The sequence below is a fragment of the Rattus norvegicus genome, chromosome 11 (assembly GCF_021556685.1).
Source record: "Rattus norvegicus strain SHRSP/BbbUtx chromosome 11, alternate assembly SHRSP_T2T, whole genome shotgun sequence".
Taxonomy (NCBI): domain Eukaryota; kingdom Metazoa; phylum Chordata; class Mammalia; order Rodentia; family Muridae; genus Rattus; species Rattus norvegicus.
In genome coordinates this window covers 50,358,271-50,381,492 of record NC_141544.1, presented here as the reverse complement: position 1 = coordinate 50,381,492, position 23,222 = coordinate 50,358,271, and the positions used below count along the sequence as shown (strand labels likewise).

General features: G+C 44.7%; 1 protein-coding gene across 2 annotated transcripts in view; it reads right to left on the bottom strand.

Moving 5' to 3' along the window:
* Nucleotides 1-23,222, bottom strand: part of Bace2 (beta-secretase 2) — an 88,197-nt gene that overhangs the window by 9,685 nt on the left and 55,290 nt on the right. For both annotated transcript variants that reach the window (XM_087575892.1, NM_001002802.2), the window contains 5 exon segments: nucleotides 20,922-21,050; nucleotides 19,595-19,729; nucleotides 18,394-18,495; nucleotides 12,541-12,690; nucleotides 9,229-9,397 (listed from right to left, as the gene is read on the bottom strand). In XM_087575892.1, the coding sequence (XP_087432018.1) occupies nucleotides 9,229-9,397; nucleotides 12,541-12,690; nucleotides 18,394-18,495; nucleotides 19,595-19,729; nucleotides 20,922-20,981 (616 nt within the window). In that variant the 5' untranslated portion in view covers nucleotides 20,982-21,050.

The following is a 23,222-nucleotide window of genomic DNA, read 5'->3' as shown; positions in this document are numbered from 1 at the left end:
TCCTTGGATTTTGGTGCCTCAAGTTTCCTGGATCTCATTCCTTGGGTTCTGAAGGATACTAGCTTGTATCAGAAGCTCAATCCCAGAGGCTGGGTAATGTCTTGTGTTGGATATTAGACTCCCATAGAGAAATCCTGGAAGTGTGGTGGTTTGAATAAGCTTGGCCCAGGGAGTGGCACTATTTGAGGTGTGAACTTGTTGGAGTTGCTATGGACTTGTGGCAGGAAGTGTATCACTGGGAGTGTGGGTTTTAAGACCCTCATACTAGCTGCCTGGAAATCAGACTTCTCCTAGTGGCCTTCAGATGAAGGTCTAGAACTCTCAGATCCTCCTGTACCATGCCTGCCTGGACTCAGGCATGCTCCCTCCTTGATAATAATGGACTGAATCGCTGAACCTGTGAGCCAGTCCCAACTAAATGCTGTCCTTATAAGAGTTCCCTTGGTCATTGTATCTTTTCACAGCAATGAAACCCTAACTAAGACAGGGATGATAAGCATTCAGTCTATAGTGCAGACTACAGCAAGGAGATAGAATACACAATTTATAGTTCACATAGAGAAGAAGGGAAAGCAGGACACAGGCAAGAATTTTAGCCAGAAATGCCAAAGATGAGTTCAGTTGCACACAGGACATTATGGGCTTGATTATCACCATATTTTAATGAGGAAGTCAGAGGAATATTTAACACGATAGAGATACAGAAGATGTTAGAAGACCTAAATCAATCTTCCTGGTACAATATATAACATGGAAACCACACTGGTGTTATTCATGTACATGCACTGTAAACAAAGAGCATCAGGGGCAGAAGAGATGGCTCAGTGGTTAAGACTACTGGTTATTCTTGAAGATAACCTTGGTTCAATAATCAGTGTCCATGTAGTACCTCAAAACCATCTGTAACTTTAGATCCAAGGGAACCAACACTCTCTTTTGGCCTCTGTGGGCAGTACACTCCTGTGCTCATACATATATGCAGATAAAAACACCCCTATATAAAAAAATAAAAATAAATCTTCTAAAAGGACCAACCAAATTAAAGATGTCATAATAGAACAATGTGAACTGACACACACAGAGAACACTGAGAACCAAATAGAGAACCTCAGTGTATATGGATTATCACACACTTCTTATTCATGTTAAAGGGCCAAAGGAAAGAGAAGGGTAGGAGACCAAGAAGAAGAAACAGTAACTAAAAATTTTCAGAACTTATTGTGAACCATATATAAATTCATAGATTGCAGAGACGTGTGCATGTACACACACACACACACACACACACACACACACACACACACTCACTCACTCACAAAAGCACAAAGACACTCCTATCCCCAATAAAGAACTGAGAAGGGCATGGTCAGGTACAGTGGAATAATTAGTGTAGGGTTTGATTCATGCACAATGCATAGGGATGTAAGAATATCATATTGGCTTACTAATATGAACAATTAATTAATACATGCTAGTAACAATTCTAGAAAGGACATCACATGGAGTGCTTAAGAATCAGCCATGCCAGCAGGTCAGGGAACCAACCCCAGAAATCTTCTTCAAGTTGAATGCCTGTATTTGTCTGTATTTTTCATATATATATATATATGTGTGTGTGTGTGTGTGTGTGTGTGTGTGTGTTATATAACAACAACAACCACCCCAAAAGCCCCAAGCACCTCCAAAACAACAACAACAAAACCCCAGAACAAACTCTCAATAAAATCACATTTTCTTCACTGAACATACTGTTACTTTGAAGTCAGAAGATGACCTTATGTGCTAGGTCTTAGAAACCTGTGTGACTGAGGTACCTATTAACATACTAAAGTAGATGCTGGCCCACTGCTCTCCCAACATCCCTCAGTACCTGTGACTCCTCCCAGAACTCCTCCCTGTGCCACCACCATAAACCTCTCCCTCCTGATGGTTTCTCCTCCCCTAGCCTGATCCCTATATAACTCAGCATTTTGGCTTTGTCTGGGCCACCTCTCTTGGTCAGTGGCTCCTCTATTGCTTCCCCTTCCCATTTAGTCTGCCAGCCATGTTCAGCTTGGATTCTTATCTCTGCCTGCGTTCTCCCTTACATCTAAAATCTTCTCCAACTTTAGGACTCATCATGTCTTCCTCCTCCTAACTTTTTCATTCACTCTGCTCCTTTTTAAGAAATTTTTGGAAAAGTACCAATCTCAGCTTGTCAGACATAATGCATTAGTTAGAAACAACCACACACTCACGAGAGCAATGGAGGAAACTGGATTTCAAACTGAGGCTGAGGACTGGGGATGTGACTCGTTTGGTATAGAGCCTGACTAGCATGCAGGAAGCCTAAGGCTCCATGCCAAGCACTGCCCAAGCTGCTATGGTAGTTACATCTGTAACTCCAGCACTAGGGGAAGCAGGAAGATAAGAAGCTGTAGGTCATCCTTGGCCACATGGGGAGGTTGAAGCTAGCCTCAGACCCTTCTCAAAAACAGCAACAATAAGAGCTATGTCTGGTTGCTATTTTCAGGAGCAGCCCTTCACTAGGTGTCTGTGCATTTATTATATACATTAACTGTGCTATGAAGTTGACTTGACTTTGCTATGATGGGTTTATATATGAGAGGTCATTGTTCGCTGTGGGGAGGGGAGTGAATATGCGAGTGGACTCTGTCTTCAGATGTTTGCTCCTTGTCAGGGGCTACCTCATTGAGCTTAACTGCCCTGTCTGCTCTGTGCTTTGACTCTCACTTTCCTCATCTGTAAAATGGGAGTGTAACTGCCCCTATAAGTGACAATGTTGGAAGAATAGGTGAGTTAGCAGATGTTAAGTGTGTACTGTGCGACGTGACAGTCAGCTGTTACTATGTTGTTACTTTAATTCTTTTATCAATGTCTGAGGTTAAAATTTTAATTGTGTTTTTTTTTCTGTTGTCCCCAGAAGACCATGACCTGGTTAATCATGAATGCCTTGGGAGATATATCATTTTACTAAGGATGCTAGTCAGATCCCCTCCCTACATGAGGCATAAAACGAAACCAAGGGCCTTATTAAACTGAAGATCTGTGATCAAGACATCTGCAAATGGCTGCTTCAGGAATATTACTCTGCAGTTAGAAGGGTTGCAGACACATAGCCAGCCCCCTCCCCTCTCTTCTCTCTCCTCCCTCCCTCCTGCAGGAATCTTCCTATCAACCCTCCCACCCCTAATCTGGCATTACAATCAGATTGGGTGCGCACCACTATATCTGCTTTGGACATGGGTGCTAAGGACTGAACTCAGGTCTTCATGCCTGTGTGGCAAGCACTTTACTGGATGAGCCTTCTTGAGCCTGTATTCTCTGCAGTAGGCACAGGCTATTCATAGGGTTTTCATTTGTACAACGTGGAGCCAGTGGTTCTCAGCTTTTGGTGTCTTTGACAATATTCTAAGCAGATAAGTACAGGCGTATCTCCCTCCGAGGCTCGTCTTCACACCACCAGCCCTATTTTTAAACATGAGCTGTACCAGATGATCCACTTTCAACCTGCAGCAAGAAAAACTCCACAGAATGGCTGCCATAATCCACAATGTGTTTCAAGTTGTATGAGCTGAAATCTATATAGCTCTTGGGTGCTAAATGTCTCCATCTATAAAAAGAGACTGATGGTATTTCAGAAGCCCTGGAGGCATTAAGACAGCCGAGCTGTCAATTTAACTCTATCTTTATTATCTGCTTAGCTGAAGACACTTGTACAAGGGAACATGGAGTCAGATGAAGGGGCCCCAGGGCCTAGAATAGGGATAAGCCACAGACTTGGAGGGTCAGTTCTACATTGCTCACAGTATCCAGCTAATTTGCACAGTTCCGTATTGCACAGATTCTCTAGGGTGTGTGAATTGGCATGGACAGCAGAAAAAAAGCTGTCTGAGGAAAGGCTCAGATGGCAAAGGGTGAGTAAGTCTGAGTACCTGGATTTGATTCCTAGAACCAACCAACCAACCAACCAACCAAACAAACAAACAAACAAACAAACAAAGCCCAGTGTGGTGGCACGCTGTTATAATCCCAGTGTTGTGGAAACAGAGACAGGTGGATCCCTGGGGCATGCCCAACAGACAGTGTAGCCTACTTGGTAAGTTCCAGACCAATGAAAGACACTGTCTCAAAGAACAAGGAAAAAAGATACCTGAAGTTGACTTCTGACCTCCATAAGCACAAGAACCCATGTGTACATGTACTAGTATGCACACATGCACACTTACATACAACCTACAGTCTATATATACACACAAAGAAAAGGAGACTGTCTAGGCACTTTCCCCAAGTGACCCAGAGCCATGGCCACCCTGTTGTACTCCAGCTGAAAACAAGTCAGGAAGTCTATAAAGTCAGTCTTGGAGCCTCAGGGATTCTGGTGAAGGGCTTCTGCTCACTGCTCCCCCACTGCAATCCTCAGTGAACTCTATAAACTAAGAGCTGCCCCAAATTATAAAGCCAAAAAAGAGGGTGAGCACTGGGAAATACTGGAGGCTCCCATAACTTTTGCCCCCATCAATTTGGTTGGCTCTGTGGGGAATTTATCACAGACGGAGGCTAAAGTGCAGCTCCTACTATGTATGTAGTTAGTTTGTTCCTGGGGTTCGAAGACTGGGCCTTAGTGCATGTTCTATCACTGAGCTATATTATCAGTATTATTTTTTAAATAGATAGTCTTGCAATGTTATGGAGGCTAACTCCAAACTCCTGGCTGGAGGGATGTCCTTGCCTCAGCTTTACAAAGAGCAAAGACTATGGGTGTGGACCAGTGTGCTCATATCATCCCAGGTTTAAACATGCAGTGGGGCGTAGAAGAGCCATTCCCTGACCTGAGGCTCACACAAGGGCTCATTGTCTTCGTGCCCAGGAAGGATTTATTCTGACACCATTTAGGGTCACAGCCATTTATTTCAGATTGTGGCAGAGACTTGGAACACATGGTCATATCAAATCCACAGAAAGAATGGATTCTATTGATCTATGTGTCTATTTGTATACAATCCCCTTTTCTAACTTACACAGTCCAGGTCTGAAACCAAGGGAATGGTACCACCCACAATGGGCTGGCCTTCCTACCTGAATTAATGTAATCAAGACAATCTCTTACAGAAATGGCAGAGGACAACCCAGAGGCTATCTTGAGGATGCTCTCTTCCCTGGCGACTGTAGGCTGTACCAAACTGACAATGAAAATGAATCATAACCAATTTTATGGTAGACAGAATTCAAGATGCTTTTCCATTTGAGATCCACTTCCTGACATTTAACCACATAGCCCTCTCCTCTACTACACTGCAGAACCAACAGAGCAAGGCATACACAAAGGGACTACCATCAAGTCTGGGGCAAAGAAAGACTTTGGATTATGTCTTAAGGGTTTCATGGCACCCTAAATTGGACCAGTCATTCAGGGAGGGACCAGGTACTACTTTGAGGACACTCAGGCAGGTTGTGGCAATGCTTTCTGGCGACAAAGGAGGGACTCCTGCCAACAACCACATGCGTGAGCTTGGCAGCGATGGCAGCTGACGCCAGATGGCTCCAGGTGATAACCAGATCCTTAGAAACTGCACTAGGAACCACAGTAAAGAGTAGCCAAGTTCAGGAGAAAGCTGTTAGGCAGCAATACAGCACTTGCACCTGTCTGACAAAATAAGACATGTGAGAAGAATCCATGCCATCTACCACAAGCTTGTGAGGAAAATATGATTAAAAGTCTATTAGATCGGACTTTCTGTAAGTGTGCATGCCTTATGCACAGTCAGCCCTTTCTGTCAATGAGTCCGTGAACTCAAGCAGCTTCAGATGGAAAATACTTGAAAAGATGGGCTGGATGCAGTTGGCTGTGCCCTCGTTGTTCCCTGAGCAAGGAAAACAGGAATCATTTACATTGTGTTTGGACTGTATCACGTTGCTAGAGATAGAGAAATGGGTTCAAGTCTGGGTTACCTGTGTACACAGCACCATTTTGCACACAGGACTTGAGTACCAATAGATATTGATACTTGAGAGGCATCCTAGGACCCATCCCCTGAGGGTACTGGGAAGTGAATGAATGCTTTCTAGAATTTAAAATATTGTTAAGAATAACTATAAGTCCATTTCTCACAGCGCTACAGAGCTTGTCTATTGTATCGGCAGCCCCAGGAAAGCAATCACTCTGATAGCAAATAATTTGTGCTGAAGAAGAAACATATACTAGGGTACCTTCTCACAGCTGTGAAATCAAGTGTGTAAGTGCCAAGGCCTTAAAAATATTTTTCAATGTCATATTAAAAAAAAAAAAACCCTTGCATCACAACATCAAAGAGTTCAGAGTGAAATCAGTACAGCTGCACTGCCTCTCTGTGAAACAATGCCAACCCACATCCAGCAGTGGTCTATTCAGATAGCATACCGTTACCACAGCCTGGCAGGTGTTATATGCACTCAATGCCAGCTGCTGCAAGGGTAGCCCCTGGCTTAATAACATTTAATATGGAAACTAGGTTTGTGGAGAAAATGGTTTAGTTCTTAAGATTGCCTTAAAAGAAGTGCAATATTCAGAGTTGAGAATGCTGTGACGTCTCAGGCCACACTGTCACAAGATGGGGAAAGATCTCAGTGGCACTATAACAGTATAAATTATACAGTAAAAACATGAGGAATGGGGGAGCAGCTCAAGCTAGTAAGGTATTCATCATATATGCATGGCGGCCCAAGTCTGATGTCTCAAAGCCCATGTGAAGAAGCTGGGCATGGTGACAGGCACTTGTAATCCTAGAACTGAGGGGCAGGGACAAGAAGATGCAGGGATTTGTGGTCAGGCAGCGCGGGTAAAGTGGTGAGTGCCTGGTCATCAAGAGGCCCTGTTACAAAAAGCAAGGTAGATGGCATCTGGAAGGGCGACAGCTAGGATGTTCTCTGGCCTCCATATGCATGTTCACACATGCACAAGTGTAATGTCAAACTCACACATGCACCTGTATACTGGATCACATCATTCTCTCTCTCTCTCTCTCTCTCTTTCTCTCTCTCTCTCTCTCTCTCTCTCTCTCTCTCTCACACACACACACACACACACACACACACAGTACATATCATGTATGTCTGGGTGACTGTATAGTCTAAGCTATCCTTATAGACCAAATGTAGTGTTTTTTTTTTTTTTAAGATTTATCTATTATATATGAGTACACTGTAGCTGTCTTCAGACACATCACAGATGGTTGTGAGCCACCATGTGGTTGCTGTGATTTGAACTCAGGACCTCAGGAAGAGCAGTCAGTGCTCTTAACCACTGAGCCATCTCTCCAGCCCGTAGTTTTTTCTTTAACACGGTCCTTACATTCATTCTCCAGATGGCTACCACACCTTCAGAGATGCTGGTTCTCTGATATGAACAGCAGCTGTCCTTAAACTTTTGATTGCTTTGTGCTGGTTGATTTTAACTGTCAACTTGATACAACCTACAGCAGCTTTAGGAGAGCATCTCAGTGAGGGATTGCCTAGATCAGCCTGGCTTGGGGGCAGGTCTGTGGGAGATTGTCTTGATTGAGTCAATCGCAGTGAGAAAACCTGCCCATGGTGGGTTTCGCCGTTCCTTAGAAAGGGGATTCTCAACCTGAGAGTGGAGAAAATGTGCTGTGCAGTATCGTGTGTGCATTAATTCATTGTTCTCCACTCAGGACTGTGGATGGGATGGGACTAGCTGCTTCAAGCTCTTGCTGCCTTGACTTCCCCCTCCATGGTGGACTATAACCCGGAATAGAGAGTCAAATAAACTCTGTCTCCTTAAGTTGCTTTTGTTGGGCTATTGTATTACAGCAGCAGGAAAGAAAGCCAAAATAATCTTAAACTTCTGATCCTCTTACCTTCATCTCCCGAGAGCTGAGATTATAAACACATGTCATCACATCCGATTTTATGCTGTCGTTGTGGTAGGGCTTGAGCCAGGGCGTCCTGCATCCTAGGAAGGCTCTTTACCCACATATTGCATTCAACCCCCTTTGACTTTCTGAGGCAGGTTCTTAATCAAATTCACTCAAGGCAAGACTTCTGCCTCAGCCTCCTGGGGGCGGGATTATAAGCATGACCCACTACATTCAGTCCGCAAAGTTTTCTTAGTCCCTTGAAAGGTTAGTTTGAAACCATGCAGTTATCTTGACCACCTTCTCTGAGACAGGCTCTCCTTCTTCTCTGTCCAGTAACTTAATCACATGCCTGAGTCTTCAGTTGCCTCCTCCTGGACAACTTGGACTGCTCACCTAGTCTTTGATGGCAACAGGTATTACGTGAACCCCACCTGGAGCGGGTGCCAATCTGGAGGATGCTGGCAGGTAAGGGGCTTCCTTGTGGAGTCCCACCCAGGCCTCAGCCGGACTCGGCAGAGCATCTCTGAGGTGACTGCTCACACTACTCCTCTCAACATGTTCTATGAGAGAATTATCCCTTTGCCTTATTCTAGGACTCTAAAACACAGCACCCACAGGTCTCTACTTCTTATTTCAGATTCTCATGAATTCTTTCCTTTATTAACTTTGCATCAACAACCAGAACATTATAATTCATGACCTGGGAACACAGTTTAATGATGGACATGTGCTTTGCCTGCTTGAGCCTCTGAGTTCCATTCCCAGAACCCTCAGGATGAAATCAAACTCTAATTCAGCAGCGGGACTCATGGGCACTTTCATTTCCTGCGTGGCAAGAAGTGATTTTCAGTGCAACTACAATAACTAGTACTTTCCCACAGCCTGCTGTGTGACTGAGATAGAAGACAAGCTTTGTGTGGGTTGAGCCTGGTGGTCCAGATCTGCAATCTCTGCTCCATGGGAGGCTGAGGTAGAAGGATCCCAAGTTCAAAGCATTCCTGAGCCACTTACAGAGATGCAGTTTTGAAATTAAGAAAGTTGAGAAGTAAAAGGTTGAGGGTATAGTTCAGCGGTAGATATCACCTTAATATGTGCACACCTCTGGGTTCAACCCCCAGTATATTCTCTCTCTCTCTCTCTCTCTCTCTCTCTCTCTCTCTCTCTCTCTCTCTCATACACTTATGTGGATCATTTCCATTTCATCTTTCAATAAGCCCACGAGTCATTTCGGTGGTTATCGTTCATCTGGTTACTGTAAACGAGCACATGTCAAGTGGTTCAATAGTACCCAGCGAGATACTGAGAGTTCCAGGTCGACATTTACCAAGGCCGCCTTTCTAGGGTGTTCCTATGCCATGCAAGCCACACTTACCTGCACAGGGACTCACTGCAAAGCCCACCCTCCTCTGAGCTCTGTCAAAGACCACGTAGAATCCCTCCATCACGGTGGCACCAATCACCAGCGCATTTGTGGAAGAGGAGATACCAAAACGGTAGCACTCATAATTGAAACCAGCTCCCATCATGGGCTGAATGTAGAGCTGTTCGTTGAAGAAACAAGGGTAAAGACACAGGACAAAGCATGGATTACACAAGAGCATAAAACGGGAGGTCCCACTGTGCCCAGAGGCCCTCCCCTGGTCCCCAAAGATCAAGGGAGACAATGGCACCATTCCAGGCATCTGGGACATGAGATCAAATTGTCTCAATAAACTTTACTTTTCAAAGCTTTTTAAATTTTTAATTACGTATATATGTGCTGTGCATGTTTTGGAGTGTGGGTTTATGCACATGAGTACAGTGCTTTATTCCAGGTCACTGGCTCTTCAGTAGACATCTTGCACTATCAGTCAGTCAGCACTGCCTCAAAGTGAGGAGTTACTCACCTCTTCCTTGTAGTCTAGGGACCTTAGCCTGGAGTAGGGGCTTGGCAAACGTGTGTTACATGAATGTATGAGGTGAAGGTTGGCCAGTGTTCAATGGGGCACACAACATCAAGAGAGGATCCACTTAAATTAGGCAAAGGTGGAGGATATGGTTTTTTTCATAGAGGTTTCCCAAATACATGTACAATGTACCTCTTACCACCTCTGAATGAACAAGCTACACAGAAACAAAAGATTGTGCATCAAATATGAAGCAACTGACAGACATGGGCAAGTGGCCAGATGGGACCCAGAGTGTGTTAGCATCTCTTAGTTGGTCCTTTTGTGTGTCTCTTCCATGAAGAACTCAAGATAATAGACTTGGGAGACAAAAGCAGGCAAACTTCAGTTTAAGGCTAGTCTGGCCTGCACAGTGAGTTCTAGTCCAGGCCAACCAGGGCTGTGTGGTGAGACTCCGCCTAAAATAAATAATTTAAGAATTCCAGATATCTTGGAATCTATAAGAACACTTAATATTAATGACTCTCAGAAAAAAAGGCACTTGGTTACCTTAAACCAAAGTAGCATAAATGGACAGCTGGCAGTGTTCAGACTGAGAGTAAGTACATTTTTAAAGGTATATAAAGAAACCCAGAATTTTCTGTTTGGCCAGAGGCTGTTTTAAATAGCAATAATAATAACAATGATAATGATAATAATAATAATGATAATAAAACAATAATAAATGTGAGCATGTATGTATGTGTGTGTGTGTGCGTGCGTGCGCACGTGCGTATATGTGTACATGGTGCCTGCGTGCTCATGTCTCAAGTCCTGTCCTAAGATTCTGGTGACAGGAACCCTGAATCTGACCTCCCTAGATTTTAGGGAGGGAGAAGGTTAGGCAGAGGCATGCAGCAGAGAAATGATTCCACAGTGCCCCCCTTGTGAGATCAGAAGCAGCTCACCCAGGCCTTTCCCAGTCTGGGGGTCCATCTTGCTCCCTCACAAAGCTAGGGCTCAGGGAAGGAGGATTGGAGAGTGGAGTAGGAGATATGGCTCAGGAAGACACAACTTGCTTTACTGAGCCACTTGGGAAACAAGAGTTCCTGCTGTTACAGGAAGTATGAGGTGCTTACTTCTAACAGTCCAGCTTTATCGATACAAAGACAGAGTAGAAATAGAGCTGTGGTAGACGTCACAGGTGGCCTCAAGTTCTTTACCTTTCCCTGTGGTTATGGCTTGAGGCCGTGTGGTTCCTCACACTGACAGGAGGGAGTGTGTCCCCAGCCCTGGAATCTATGTCCACTCCAGGTTCCTTTGGGTGACATCAGGGAGGGAAAAGGGCTAAGATACCAGAGCTGCCTGGAGAGATTTCCTCTCATGGCAGGAGCCATGTTGCCTTTCCTGGGAAAGGTGCATGAATGTTCTGGGAATGACCTCGAAGCAAGGGCCTTTGAGCTTCTCTCCTACTTAGCAAGGAGTAGTAGGAATGATATCTGGAACAACTGTGTGGGTCTGTGAGTCCTTGGGAGATGGCATCACGATTCCTGCTTACGTAAAAGGTTAAGTAAAAATATGATTGATCGAGATCTTTAAAAAGATTCCTTATTGGATGGTCTCAAAACTAATTGGAATATATGAGGGAAAAGGAAAGGGCTTGGAAATGGTAACTACTTCTTCTGAGGACCTAAACTTGCCAATACATTGTAGTGAGGGAAGCCTCAAAACATACTAAGGGAAGAGAGGGGCCAGAGAGATAGGGCCTTAGGGTCAACAGTAAAGAGTTCATTCTCAGGACAAGTTAGTTCATCCTTAGGATAAGTTAGTAAGTAAAATTTGTTACGCTTTTAAAAGAAATATAAGTTGGATAGATTCGCCTTTGCCTTAGGTAAGAGCTTACTTAAAAGAAGGAAATGGTATGGGTTGATGGAAAAAAATGTTAATTTCTGTTCTTTATGGAAAAGTTGTATAGAGCAGAATCACACTATAAAACTAACACAGGTAATGACATGAAGACATTTTAAAACAGCATGAGCTTATTGAATCAGATGGTGATAAAATACAAAGGTTATATTGCTGTTGAAAGTTTATGTTTTGATTCTATTGTCTTTTACCTTGAAATGCTATGTCTGCTGCCCACCTGCATACAATTCAAACTGAATATGCCTGGCTAGATAGAATCATTTGTCTTGCAATACGATACTTAAATCAGTTGACTCACAATATTCAGGTGTATTTAGCTATGACCTAATCATTTGGATGGTAACACTACACTGCTTAGATATGGGCAAAGGTTAATCACTGACTACAAGGAAACAAGGGAACTCGAAATGAATTTTAATAAGTACTTGTTGAGATTCTTGGATAAGAATTAAAGGAAACTCTGAAACTGAATATGTTTGAATGCATACTCTAAATTTCTGTATAAATAATGATGGCTCAAGCTATTCAGGGCCACTTGCTTGAACTTCAACAGGTGATCAGATTCTCACTTTCTGCTGACTCCATAACTCCTCCCAGGTTACTGAACTCACTGGACATAGACATCGGCATTCTGAGAGCTCCACTATCACCCATGGCATTTGATGATGGAAAGACGGATGGGATTGATATGACAACATGTGAGGTGAGACCATAACATCCCAGGCTCAAGCTAAGACATGCTCCCTCACTGCCTACTAGATAAGGCAGTCTGACAGAGACCAGCAGACCTGTGGTATCAAGCACGGGCAACAAGGTGGTGGCCACAGGTGCCTAGTCATGAGTGAGACTTGATTGTGTGAGTTACACGTGAAGAACACAAACCAGATCTGTACCTGCGGCAGAATGGTGATTCGGAAGGAGCGACTGGCGTTCTCATCTCTCAGGTAGATAGAAATCTTAGGGAAATACGCCCATGGAGTTTCAGAATTTGTCCAGCATGCCAGCTGGGCCCCCGTCCAGAAGCCATCAGAAAACTCTGGAATCTAGACAAAACAGATCCTGTGAGAAGCAGGCACCAGCCTGGTGCATAACAGGAAACAGCTCTCTGCTTCCCTGGTCCCAAGCACTAGACGCCCACAGGGATAAACAACATCTCATTTGGACAGAGTGACAGGGACATCAGTCTTCTGGAAGAGAGATGGTGATGACACAATAATAATTATTAAAGCTGCAAAGGCACCCAGATCACTTCCTGGGATTAGCTCTGATAAATGCTTTGCGAATGACTACTTTAGCCTTCTAACGCACCAACCTGTGTGTGTTACCATGCACGTTACCCTTTCACATTACCAGGGAGGGAACTAAAGCTTATAGAGGTGTGACAGCTCGACCCAGGCCACACAGCAACAAGCCTTTTAAACAAAAAAAACTCTAAAGGTATTTAATATAGTTTCATTTCTGTTACTGTGATAAACTACCCTGATGAAAAGCCACTCAGGGAACAGGGAATTAATCATTCCTCTTACAGTTCAGGTGACAGTTCGTTACAGCCAACATGTGACAGTGGAGGGCGACATGGATGGTCATGTTATACTCACAGTTGAGAGCAGAGAGAAGCTAACTTGTGCTCTCTGGTTGCCCTCACCCAGTTTTTCTCATCTCTTACACAATTTGGGAAGCCCAGGCTAGGGAATAGTTTCACCTACAGTGGGCGGGGTATTCTATTTCAATGAACAATCTAGACTATCTTCACAGACATCCCCACAGGTCAACATGATCTAGACAATTCTTCAACTGCATTTGCCCCTCATGTCTGGTTAATGTCATCAATATGACAGTTAAAACTACCCAATCACAGTGGCCTTCAAGGCACTCTGGTATATTGTCTGCCTGTGGACTCCAGGGGTTCATTTCTGCTAGGTGCTTCCTAGTGCACTGTTCTTAAACATCCCTCCTTAAGACCTCAGTCCAGACCTCACCTCATCCAGAAAGCCTCCCTGACTCCTGGATTAACAAAAGCACACTGCCCCAGTTGTCTCCTACTTAGCCTTTCCCTGAGCCAGCTCATGGTGACAAATCTTGCTTCCTGGTAATGAATGACCTTGTTTTTGAACCTAGAACTTCTCAGAGGAGTGTCCCTCACCTGTGCCTGTGTAGGTCTCAATATGTGTGCCCCCAAACTCTATACAAAGATAGCAATGAGGAACCTGTGGTGGGGAAAGTGACATCCAGAATCAAAAGGCAGCCACCTGTGCTACCCATCAGGGTCTGGAAAAGTGGTGCCACTCACCCACTCCCACCCACAGGGGAATTAACAAGCTCTTGTTCCACCTCAGCCTCAGGTCCTGGCCTGTGCCTGAGTCATATATTGGTGGAAGAAATGTGTCTGACAGAGACATGGGGCACGAGGGTTGGAGTGTCACCAGTGGAGCTTCCCTGACAAGAGCTCAGGGCTGGGAGTGAAAGAGGCAGCAAAGGTGTTGACAGGAACCTGCCCATTGGGTGCCAGGGACAGAAAGAGAGGTGAAGAGGGCTGAGGGGGAAGAGGGGACTGTTGTGAAGCAACAAAGCCTGCATTCCACTTACCCAGGTCTGTACTCAGCAGTACCTCAGATGTGATTAAGTGGGAATTCGTACAGCTCATCTATGCCCTGAGTTCTCTGAGCTCTAGGGAGTGGTGGGGGATTGCTATGTACCCCAGAGTCACTAGCAGATGGCGGTGGGGGATGACAGGCTATTCCTGAGATTGGGAGAAGCCAGGGCCAGGAGCCAGTCCTAAGAAACAGGTGACACCTACATCCTGAACACTGAGTGGGTGCTGTGTACAACAATGGCACATGCTAGGTGCCATCACCCACCCTCTGAGGCACCAAGCCACCTGGTAATCCTCCCACACAGCCAGGGTAGACTTGTCAGGTTTCTATTGCTGGTGCTAATACACTTTGTCTTTTACAGAAGTGATGGATCACCGACTGGACCATAGGACCCTTTCTCTGATGAGCTAGTCAGGATGGAGGACTCATCATCTTGCAGGATCTCACAGAGCTAGGAGTGCCTGGGCCTCGGAGGAATGCCCAGTGTTCCAGTGAAATGCACAGCCAGCTCCCATATTAATGAAGAATGAGTCCCAGAGAGGTCAGGCACGTGTCTAGATGGTACAGGTCAGATCTGGAGGTCCCTGAAAGTCTCCCCAGGGGCTGTCACATTCCAAACTCGGGTCAGTTTTAAAGTTGGAAGACACTTTGTGTAGGTGCCATTTTGATGATCGATTCTACAGCCAAGGAGGTGCTGGGCTGAGATGCCATAGCTGGTGTGATTGGATCTTGGGGCTTCTTTTATACACAGATGTAGAAACCAGTTTTTTTCTACATTCTGCCTGAATAACACACACTGGGGGTCAAGAGCCAGACATTATAGTTTCTTCTAGTCTAGATATAGCCTTTTGCTTAAGTAGGGAGAGACCCAGGCCAAGAGGATAGGCTTCCCTTGAGTCGTGTAGTAAAGGGGACCAATGCCCAGAGGCCCTCCACTGTAAGGCAAAGGACACACACTACTAGAACACGCCCCACCCAAGGCTGACGATCTCCTGCCTTCCCTGATGCAGGTGCTAAGTGAAATCATGGGATAATTTTAGACACAGCAAACAAATGTTGTAAGCTCCTGGCCTCTGTCTCGTGGTTTGCTTAAGTCATGAGATGCTGAGATGAACTCGGGGTATGAGCCGCTCACCCCTCCACATACCTGCCGGGCTGCATTCGAAGGCTGGTTGTAGCTCACTGGCTATTACACACCTGATGCCCTACCCTGGTCCTTGTGAGTCTTGTGAATCCTTTAAAGCTTGGAAGGTAAAACCTGAAGGCGCTCACACTACTCCCGCAGAGGACATACTTATATTTAAGCACTGGGCATATGCTCCTTATTTTAAGTAGGGTCTGATTTTTAGCAAGCATTCTAACTTTACAACATGAAAAGACTGACTTGGCATTTTTTGGGGGTGTAGCAGCTGTTGGCAAAGATAGGGATTTGTTCTGCTTTTGGCATGGCTGCTCTGGACCACTGCCTGACATTGGAAACCAACCCCTGTGCACACACTCTTCCCATAGAGATCCAGGGTTCTGCAATTTAGGGACAGGCTAACAGAGGTTCCTCTAGGGCTTTTTGTTGGAATCTGACACACATCTACGGTTATCTGCTTTTCTGTTAGTGGCTGGGATTTGGCCAACTTGGTCTCCCTCCAGCCCCCTGTCAGTATCATTTGCAGGCTCTGGGCACAAAATGCTCATGTTTGGTCCTCTAGTGAGGACCCTGAGTAGACACGAGAAAGACAAGGGGGACCCACCTCTCTCTGGGCACAGGGAAGTGTTAATATCGTTAAATTATCAGTTACAAAATCTGTCAATGTTGTTTGTACTTTAAGTACACCTGTGATGTTCATTTTCTTGTAATAAGCAAAAATGTTGGGGCAGAGCAATTTGACTTCCTAGTTAGCAGCTGATTGACTCCTCCTTGCTGTTCTGCAAAAAGAATTATCAGCCTAGCAGCCAGCTGGACCATTATCAGCCACATTTCACACAGCCTAAGCCAGGGAAGTTTGAAACAGTTACTGGCAGACTTTTTGTTGTGGTAAGCCTGGGTGAGCTCTAGAAGATCGAAACCATGTCTACCTTGGCCAGGCAAGGAACAGTTCCCCTGGTAGTCTAGAAAAGGTATTGTGTGGAGGCAAGGCAATGATTGGTCCAAACAAATGGCTGCGATTGGTTCAGAACAAATGTCTGTTAGTGGTCAAACAAAAGCTGTGATTGGTCCAAGCACCCCTTGAGCTGTGTAAGCAGGCTGCTCAGGTTCATGCCGAGAAAGGACAGAAGAGGGCAGCACTGGTGACGTGGCAGAGTAAGAGGAACAGCAGCGGACAGCCAGCCGGGCAGCGGGACAGCCAGACAGCGGGGCAGCGGGGTAGCTGGGTAGCTGCTGCTGGAGGTGGGGGCGGGGCTAGGGCAGCGGGGCAGCATGCTGAAATAAATCTGTCCTTCGAGTTTCTTTTGGCCATGCTGTTTTATCACGGCTACAGAAAACCTAAGACCTGTGGAGGCCTATAGTCGATATGAGTGCCTCCCTCGATAGCCCTTCAGTCTACTGAAGAAGGTCTCTTGCTGCACCTGAAATATCAGTTTCAGTTTGTCTATCTAGCCAGCCTGCTCAGAGGAACCTGTCTCTGCCTCCCCAGTGCAGAATTGCAGGAAATCACCATGCCCATGACTCCTTTGACATGGCATCTAGAGCTCTGAATTCTAGTTCTCCTGCTTGCACAGTAGGTGCTTTATCCACTGTGCCATCTCCTCTGTGGTGGTCAGATGCTTCTACACTCCCTGGAATATATATAAATTCTATTTGTCTGCTTCTTTAGTTAACCCTCACTAACACACTGCCCTCAGCAAGATATATTTGTATTTCAGGACACAACCATCAAACAAGTGTTACTTTGGCCAACTAGTTTGTTTTCTTTCTTTTTTTTTTTTTAAAGATTTATTCATTTATTATATACAAGTACACTGTAGCTGTCTTCAGATACACCAGAAGAGGGCATCAGATCTCTTTACAGATGGTTGTGAGCCACCATGTGGTTGCTGGGAATTGAACTCAGGACCTCTGGAAGAGTAATCGGGTGCTCTTAACCGCTGAGCCATCTCTCCAGCCCACTAGTTTGTTTTCTATGAGATGTTTGGATGCCATTCTGGGTGTAAATGAAGAACAATGAGGAAACAGATTTGGGGCTTGCTTCCTTTTAAAGGACACAAATGCAATTGTGCTTTCCTGTTACTTTAGCACACAGTTACATGCTAGGTAAGTTTTTCTACCATTGGCAGTATGGAGGAAGCCGTGGGGGTTCCAAGATTGTAATGGAGGGGGGTCATTCCTATTGTCTCGAGACATCATAGCCCAATGCTTCACTTACAGGTCTGTGGAGGTGATGGTGTGGGCATGCCTACTGGGCTGACAGCTGTGTAAAAGCAGAGTTACAGCAGACACTATGTAACTGGTTTAGGCATTGATGTACCACACCTTTCATGGCTAGTTTGTGTACTTCTTCTTACAGAGTTTACTGCAAAGCCATATGTTATATACTCATTATGTTTCTTATGTTTCATTTATTTTTAAGACTTTATTAATTATTATTATTGTGGAACACTCATGTGTAAACACATACAGAGTGGCCACACATGTGGTATATAATCCATGTGGAGGGGTTGGTTCCCTCTTTCCACCTTTACATAGGAATCCAACTCAGGATGTCAGACTTGGATGACAAGCACCTTTCCCCAGCGAGCCATCTTGTCTACCTTTGTATCTGACGATTAGCCCATATTGCCCAGGTTTGTGTAAGTACACCTCATGATGCCTGCATAACAACAGCATCACTTGGCGATGCTGCCCATAGACCATATGACTGTCATTAAGCAGCATTCCGAAGATGATTTTTTACTTCAGATAAAAAAAAAATCTTGTGCCAACTCGACTATTAGTTAAAACACTGGAAGTATTGCACACTGGGAACCAAACCCTCTGAGGTCAACATGGAGGTGTTGCACATAGATTCCCATCCAAAGGTAACTTGATTAAGTGAGCTTCACAAGCAACAGTCTACCAAACAACCTGCTCTTTAGGATCTTCAGAACACTGAGTAATAGTTCAGAGACTTACAACACACAGCTCCATCCTTGAAAATCCCCAAGTGTCTTGGGACTCACCAGAGATGTGCGTGCCACGGCTTCCACCACTGCATCAAACACCTTCTGGGGCAGGCGCAGGAGTGTGGTGCCGCTGTCCACAATGGCCTTGTCTGCGTTATACTGAAACAGAGAAGGGGGGAAGACACTGAGCAGTGCTGGGCCTCATCCACATACTGAAACCCCATTTCTATCATGCAGCTCAGTGGTGACTAAGCCATTTATACTCTAGAGCTCAGGCATCAGGAGATGTCCATGTAAGACACAGATACTTCATAGATAAGGAATCTGAGGCATTAGAGAGGGACAATCATAACTCATAACCCATGGCTCCCAGACAGAACTTCTTGTCCTCTTGGACCTGCCCAAGTTGCTCTCCTCTCTTGTTGGGCAGAGGGACACTGAACTTTAGAAATTAAAGTGACCCTTTTAAAAGCAACTTCAACAAACTGTTCAAAATTTACTTTTATATTATCAATAGAAAGAAAAGGACAACTCTTAATCGACACTTCCAATTTGCCTTTGGGAAGGATATTTAATAACGACACACATATAATACATGATTTATATTCCATTTCATTTGATCCAAGTCTGGAGTCTTAAGTGGTAACTAAGGTCCTCTAACACTGTAGATTTGTGAACTTTGGACCCAACTCTATAGCACTCGATAGCAATGTAACAGCTGTGTGTAGACCTGCCTAGTGACAGAGTCAAACTTATGCATCTTTAGGAGTCTTCTTCTTGTTAGAGCCGTGTGTGTGTGTGTGTGTGTGTGTGTGTGTGTGTGTGTGTGTGTCTCAGAGTTAAGGAGGATAAAGCTGATGCCAGTTACTTTCCATTTTCTATCCTGATAAAAGTTCTTTTTTTAATAGAGTTGAGGGACCATCTGGCCAAGATCACTGGGGAAGATGAAAATGAAGTTGGACACTGTTATTCACACTCACCATCTGATACTAATTTTTCCAGGAGGTTGGGAGAAGGCTGGTGTGTGTGTGTGTGTGTGTGTGTGTGTGTGTGTGTGTGTGTGTATGCCCTTTTGGACATGTGTGTAATTTACTGATTTGAACTCATCATAGATGAAGGATCTATGTCTTCCTGTAATGATCTTCTGAGTTACCCTGTAATGTGACATACATTTTGAGTTCATACTCAGGTACTGATTAAATACCAAAGCTTTTCCAGCACCTATAGGCAGAATCTAACAGGAATGGAAAATACTCACCTCTCTGCAGTCCAGGTTGAGGCTCTGGCCTCCAATTTCCAATTTCAAGATCTCTATTTGATAGTACCATTCCTCTTTAATTGGGGTATACCAGATATCTCCTTTATACAAACTTGGTTCAATCCCACCCAGGACCTGGGGAAAAACAGTTACTGATGTTAGATGTAAAACCTATGTTACTACATCAATAGCTTCCACAGAGAAAAATTTACTCAGGATAACACATCATCCAAAAAAGTACCTTTAGTTCATTCTGATGTTCAACAGCAGATATTGATGCTTAAAAATTATTCATTTATGGAAGGTGGTGTGTGTGTGTGTGTGTGTGTGTGTGTGTGTGTGTGTGTGTGTGTGTGTACACGCATGCTCATGTCCCACAATACTTTGTCATAGTCTGACAAAGATGCTCCACTGGTATTCCAGGAATACAGCTCCAGCTTTATGATGCTGAGAATTCCCTCAAACAAATATAGTAAAATAGTAAACCATGCTGACTGGCATTGATTTACAGCCTCAAAAGTTGGAGATGAGGGAAACCATGACCACATGATTTCCTAATCAAGATATTGTTTTGCAAAAATAATGGTACCCCACTATCCTAGGCCATCCTGTCTCTTCAGAAGGAGACAACAAAGATGTTTGGGGCACGTGGACTATTAGTTAAAGACAACCACTAGTGCTGATGCTGCTGCAGGGAGAACAGGGACTAGACACATCTCTCAAAGAGGTGCCTTCTTCTGCACCTTGACTTCCCGTGCTGGAAAGCTCAGCCTACATTACCCCTGTGAGGTAAATTGCTCCATTCTATTTCATTCTAAAATTTTTATTGGGTGGTATGTGCCTATGTAGTGGTGGAACAAAGAGAAGGAGTGAAGGGTGAGGGAAGAAGGGAGAGACATAGTGGTCTTGTCTCTGATCAAGTATATGAAATCGTAAGTATGTATGCCTTTCCTAGAGGAGAACTACCTGCTGTACCTCCCCCTTGTCCCTTACTTGCTGGCAAATCTTCCCATGAAAAGCCAGCTGCTCTATATACTCTCATGGAACAATAAAACAGGTGGAGTGAGATTTGGATAAACAATGGGAGTCACATTTCCAGATGGCAAGATCATTAGCCATCTTTTAAAGGTTGTAAGACAAGTCCATTGAATTGTCCTTAAATGCTGTTATGGCTCTTAATATTTAGTAGCAGTTAAGCATTCCCTTTGTTGGGTCCAAACAAGACCTACATTAGACTATGTGTCAAACTGTTCTCATTTGCTTCTAATAAAACAAAAACCCCAACAATTAGTGATTTTTCATCCCTTTAAGACTGAAAGATACCCACAAGACTACCTCCGTTGGTACCAGATCCAGCTACTGGCAATCCAGCCCCGCACATCTGCATGGAGAAAATGTCCGGAATTTTTGCTTGGGCCACCAGGGAATCAAAAAAAGTCTCCAGAGAGCTTGATGGCTGCAGAAAAGTGGGAAAGACGGTTACTACTTCAACCACTGTGAAGACAAGGGTGGCCTGGTACAGCCAGCATCACTCTCCTTTGGGATTCTTGGTCTTTCTACTTAAAGAATCTTCATGGTTAATTAATACACATGCTTGAAACCAGCTGTGATCATTCAGGAGCCTGCCATCTTGCTTCTTCCTGTCTGACATTTGAGGTTCTGTCACAAAAGTCTCCAGGAGCTATTAGGATGCTTCAAGCTGTTTGTCACTATTTCAGGAGAGGAGGTATGTGAACTTGTGGTAGTGGGCTACTGACCTGGGCTCAGATACTTAGAGTAAGAGAAAAGAGTTACTCTAGAACTCCTACCTACCCCTCTCGACCAAGCCACCCAGCATACAAATAACAAAGGTTCTGTGCATGTCCTTCAAGGAAAATGCATCCATATCCCAGCCTCTGATACTCCAGCAATCACAGATGAGCTCCAACAGCCAGGATATTCCCTACTGCAGGATTGCAGACCCTCTTTGTCCAGCACCTCTCCTGCACAGAGCTACATGTTTGGAGGACATCTCTATTTTACAAGAGTGTCCAAGATCAAGGGGTTCTCTGTAAACAGCTCTAGGCTAGGATAGACTAGCGCTGCAGTTGCCATGAAGTACAGATGGGAGATGCCAGGGCTGGCTAATTTTCTGAGGTGCCAGATTTTTTTTTCTTTCATCTAAGACAGAGTTTCACTATGTTGTGTAGGTTGCCCTGGAAGTTCTCTTGTGTTGACCTTGAGAATATCTGGAGTTACAGGTATGCACCACCATGCCCTGAAAGGATAGTCGGTTTTTTTCAGGCAGATGAAGTGCTCAGTTGTGGGGGATGAAAGCCTGCCCATGGCCACTCTGAAGGAATCATTGCTCACTAGCCATGAGAACTTGAAGCTCCATTAGGAATGAGATCGGACCCTCCTCACTTGCTCAATCCAACCCTCTCTGACCACCTGCTCCTTCCGTCTCTGCTCCTATAATGCTACCACGGATTTAGCATCATATCCCCATGTGATCTCTGCAGAGAGGCTGTGTATCTTGGTGGACTGAAAGACAAAGTCCACTGTTGGGTAGTGGGGTTTGTTGGGGCCTCATCTCGGTCCTCTTTCCATTAGCAGCAGAGGATGCATGTTTGTTTCATGTCTGCCCAATCCTGGAACTGGTCCTGACTTTGTTCCCCTCTCTAGCAAATGTGATCACAGTTGCCTGTCTGTTCTGGGGTTTAAGAAGCTCAAGGTCTTTTTGTCTGAAGAAACTGATACATGCAGAGCTCAGACATAGTGTGAATTTATGAACCATTTTCCCTTTAGGCCTGGGCCTTAGAATCAATTGAGGACTAAAAAAAATCTAGAGTTGCTCAGAACCAACCCCAAAGGACCCAGATCCAAGAAGGTATGAAGAGGACCCTGGCATCTGTAGCTTAAGATGCCCCTGGTGGTTGTGATGCATAGGCTTTGGAGAACTACCTGGGACCCACCAGGAGCACCCACATTAGGACTATTACCCAGTCCTTGGCCAGCCACACCATTTCAGAGATAAGACACCTGACCTAGGCCATTCAGCTGGTCCTTAAGATGCAGTTCAGAAGCTAGCTGCCAGTAATCTTGGGATTTCGTGGGTGAAATGATTAAAAGGTCCTGTGGAGAGTCTAGATGCCACCCGAGAAATCCCAAAGTTCTGTTCTCATGAAGCCCTTACATACTATTAATTAAGTTTAATTTGGGATTATTCTTTAGAATAATTAGCATTTAAAGCATCTCATCCTTCATCTCCAACCACTGAAGGATATGATTTGCCCATAGTCACACTCTGAGCAGAAGGGAACTTTCTAACTCAGGATTCATACTAGTCTTCATATCTAGGAAGTCGGCTCACAGTACCAAGTACAAAGGGGCTCTTGAACCAGTCCTGGCTCTGCAGTAGGGTGAGAGTGGCCTGGGGCTCATGTTTCAACTGATGCTAAAGCTCTGCTGTATAAATGGGACACAAGGGCCTCACAGGGTCTGCCTCACATGAACATGAGCTGAGTGAATGGCTACCTTGTGATGTCCCCAGCCTGAGATCTGACAGGCACTTGGTTACCCTTGTTCCTTCTCCAGGAGAAGCCAAGGACCTGCCCACAACACCCCACTGTTAATAGACTGGAGCTGA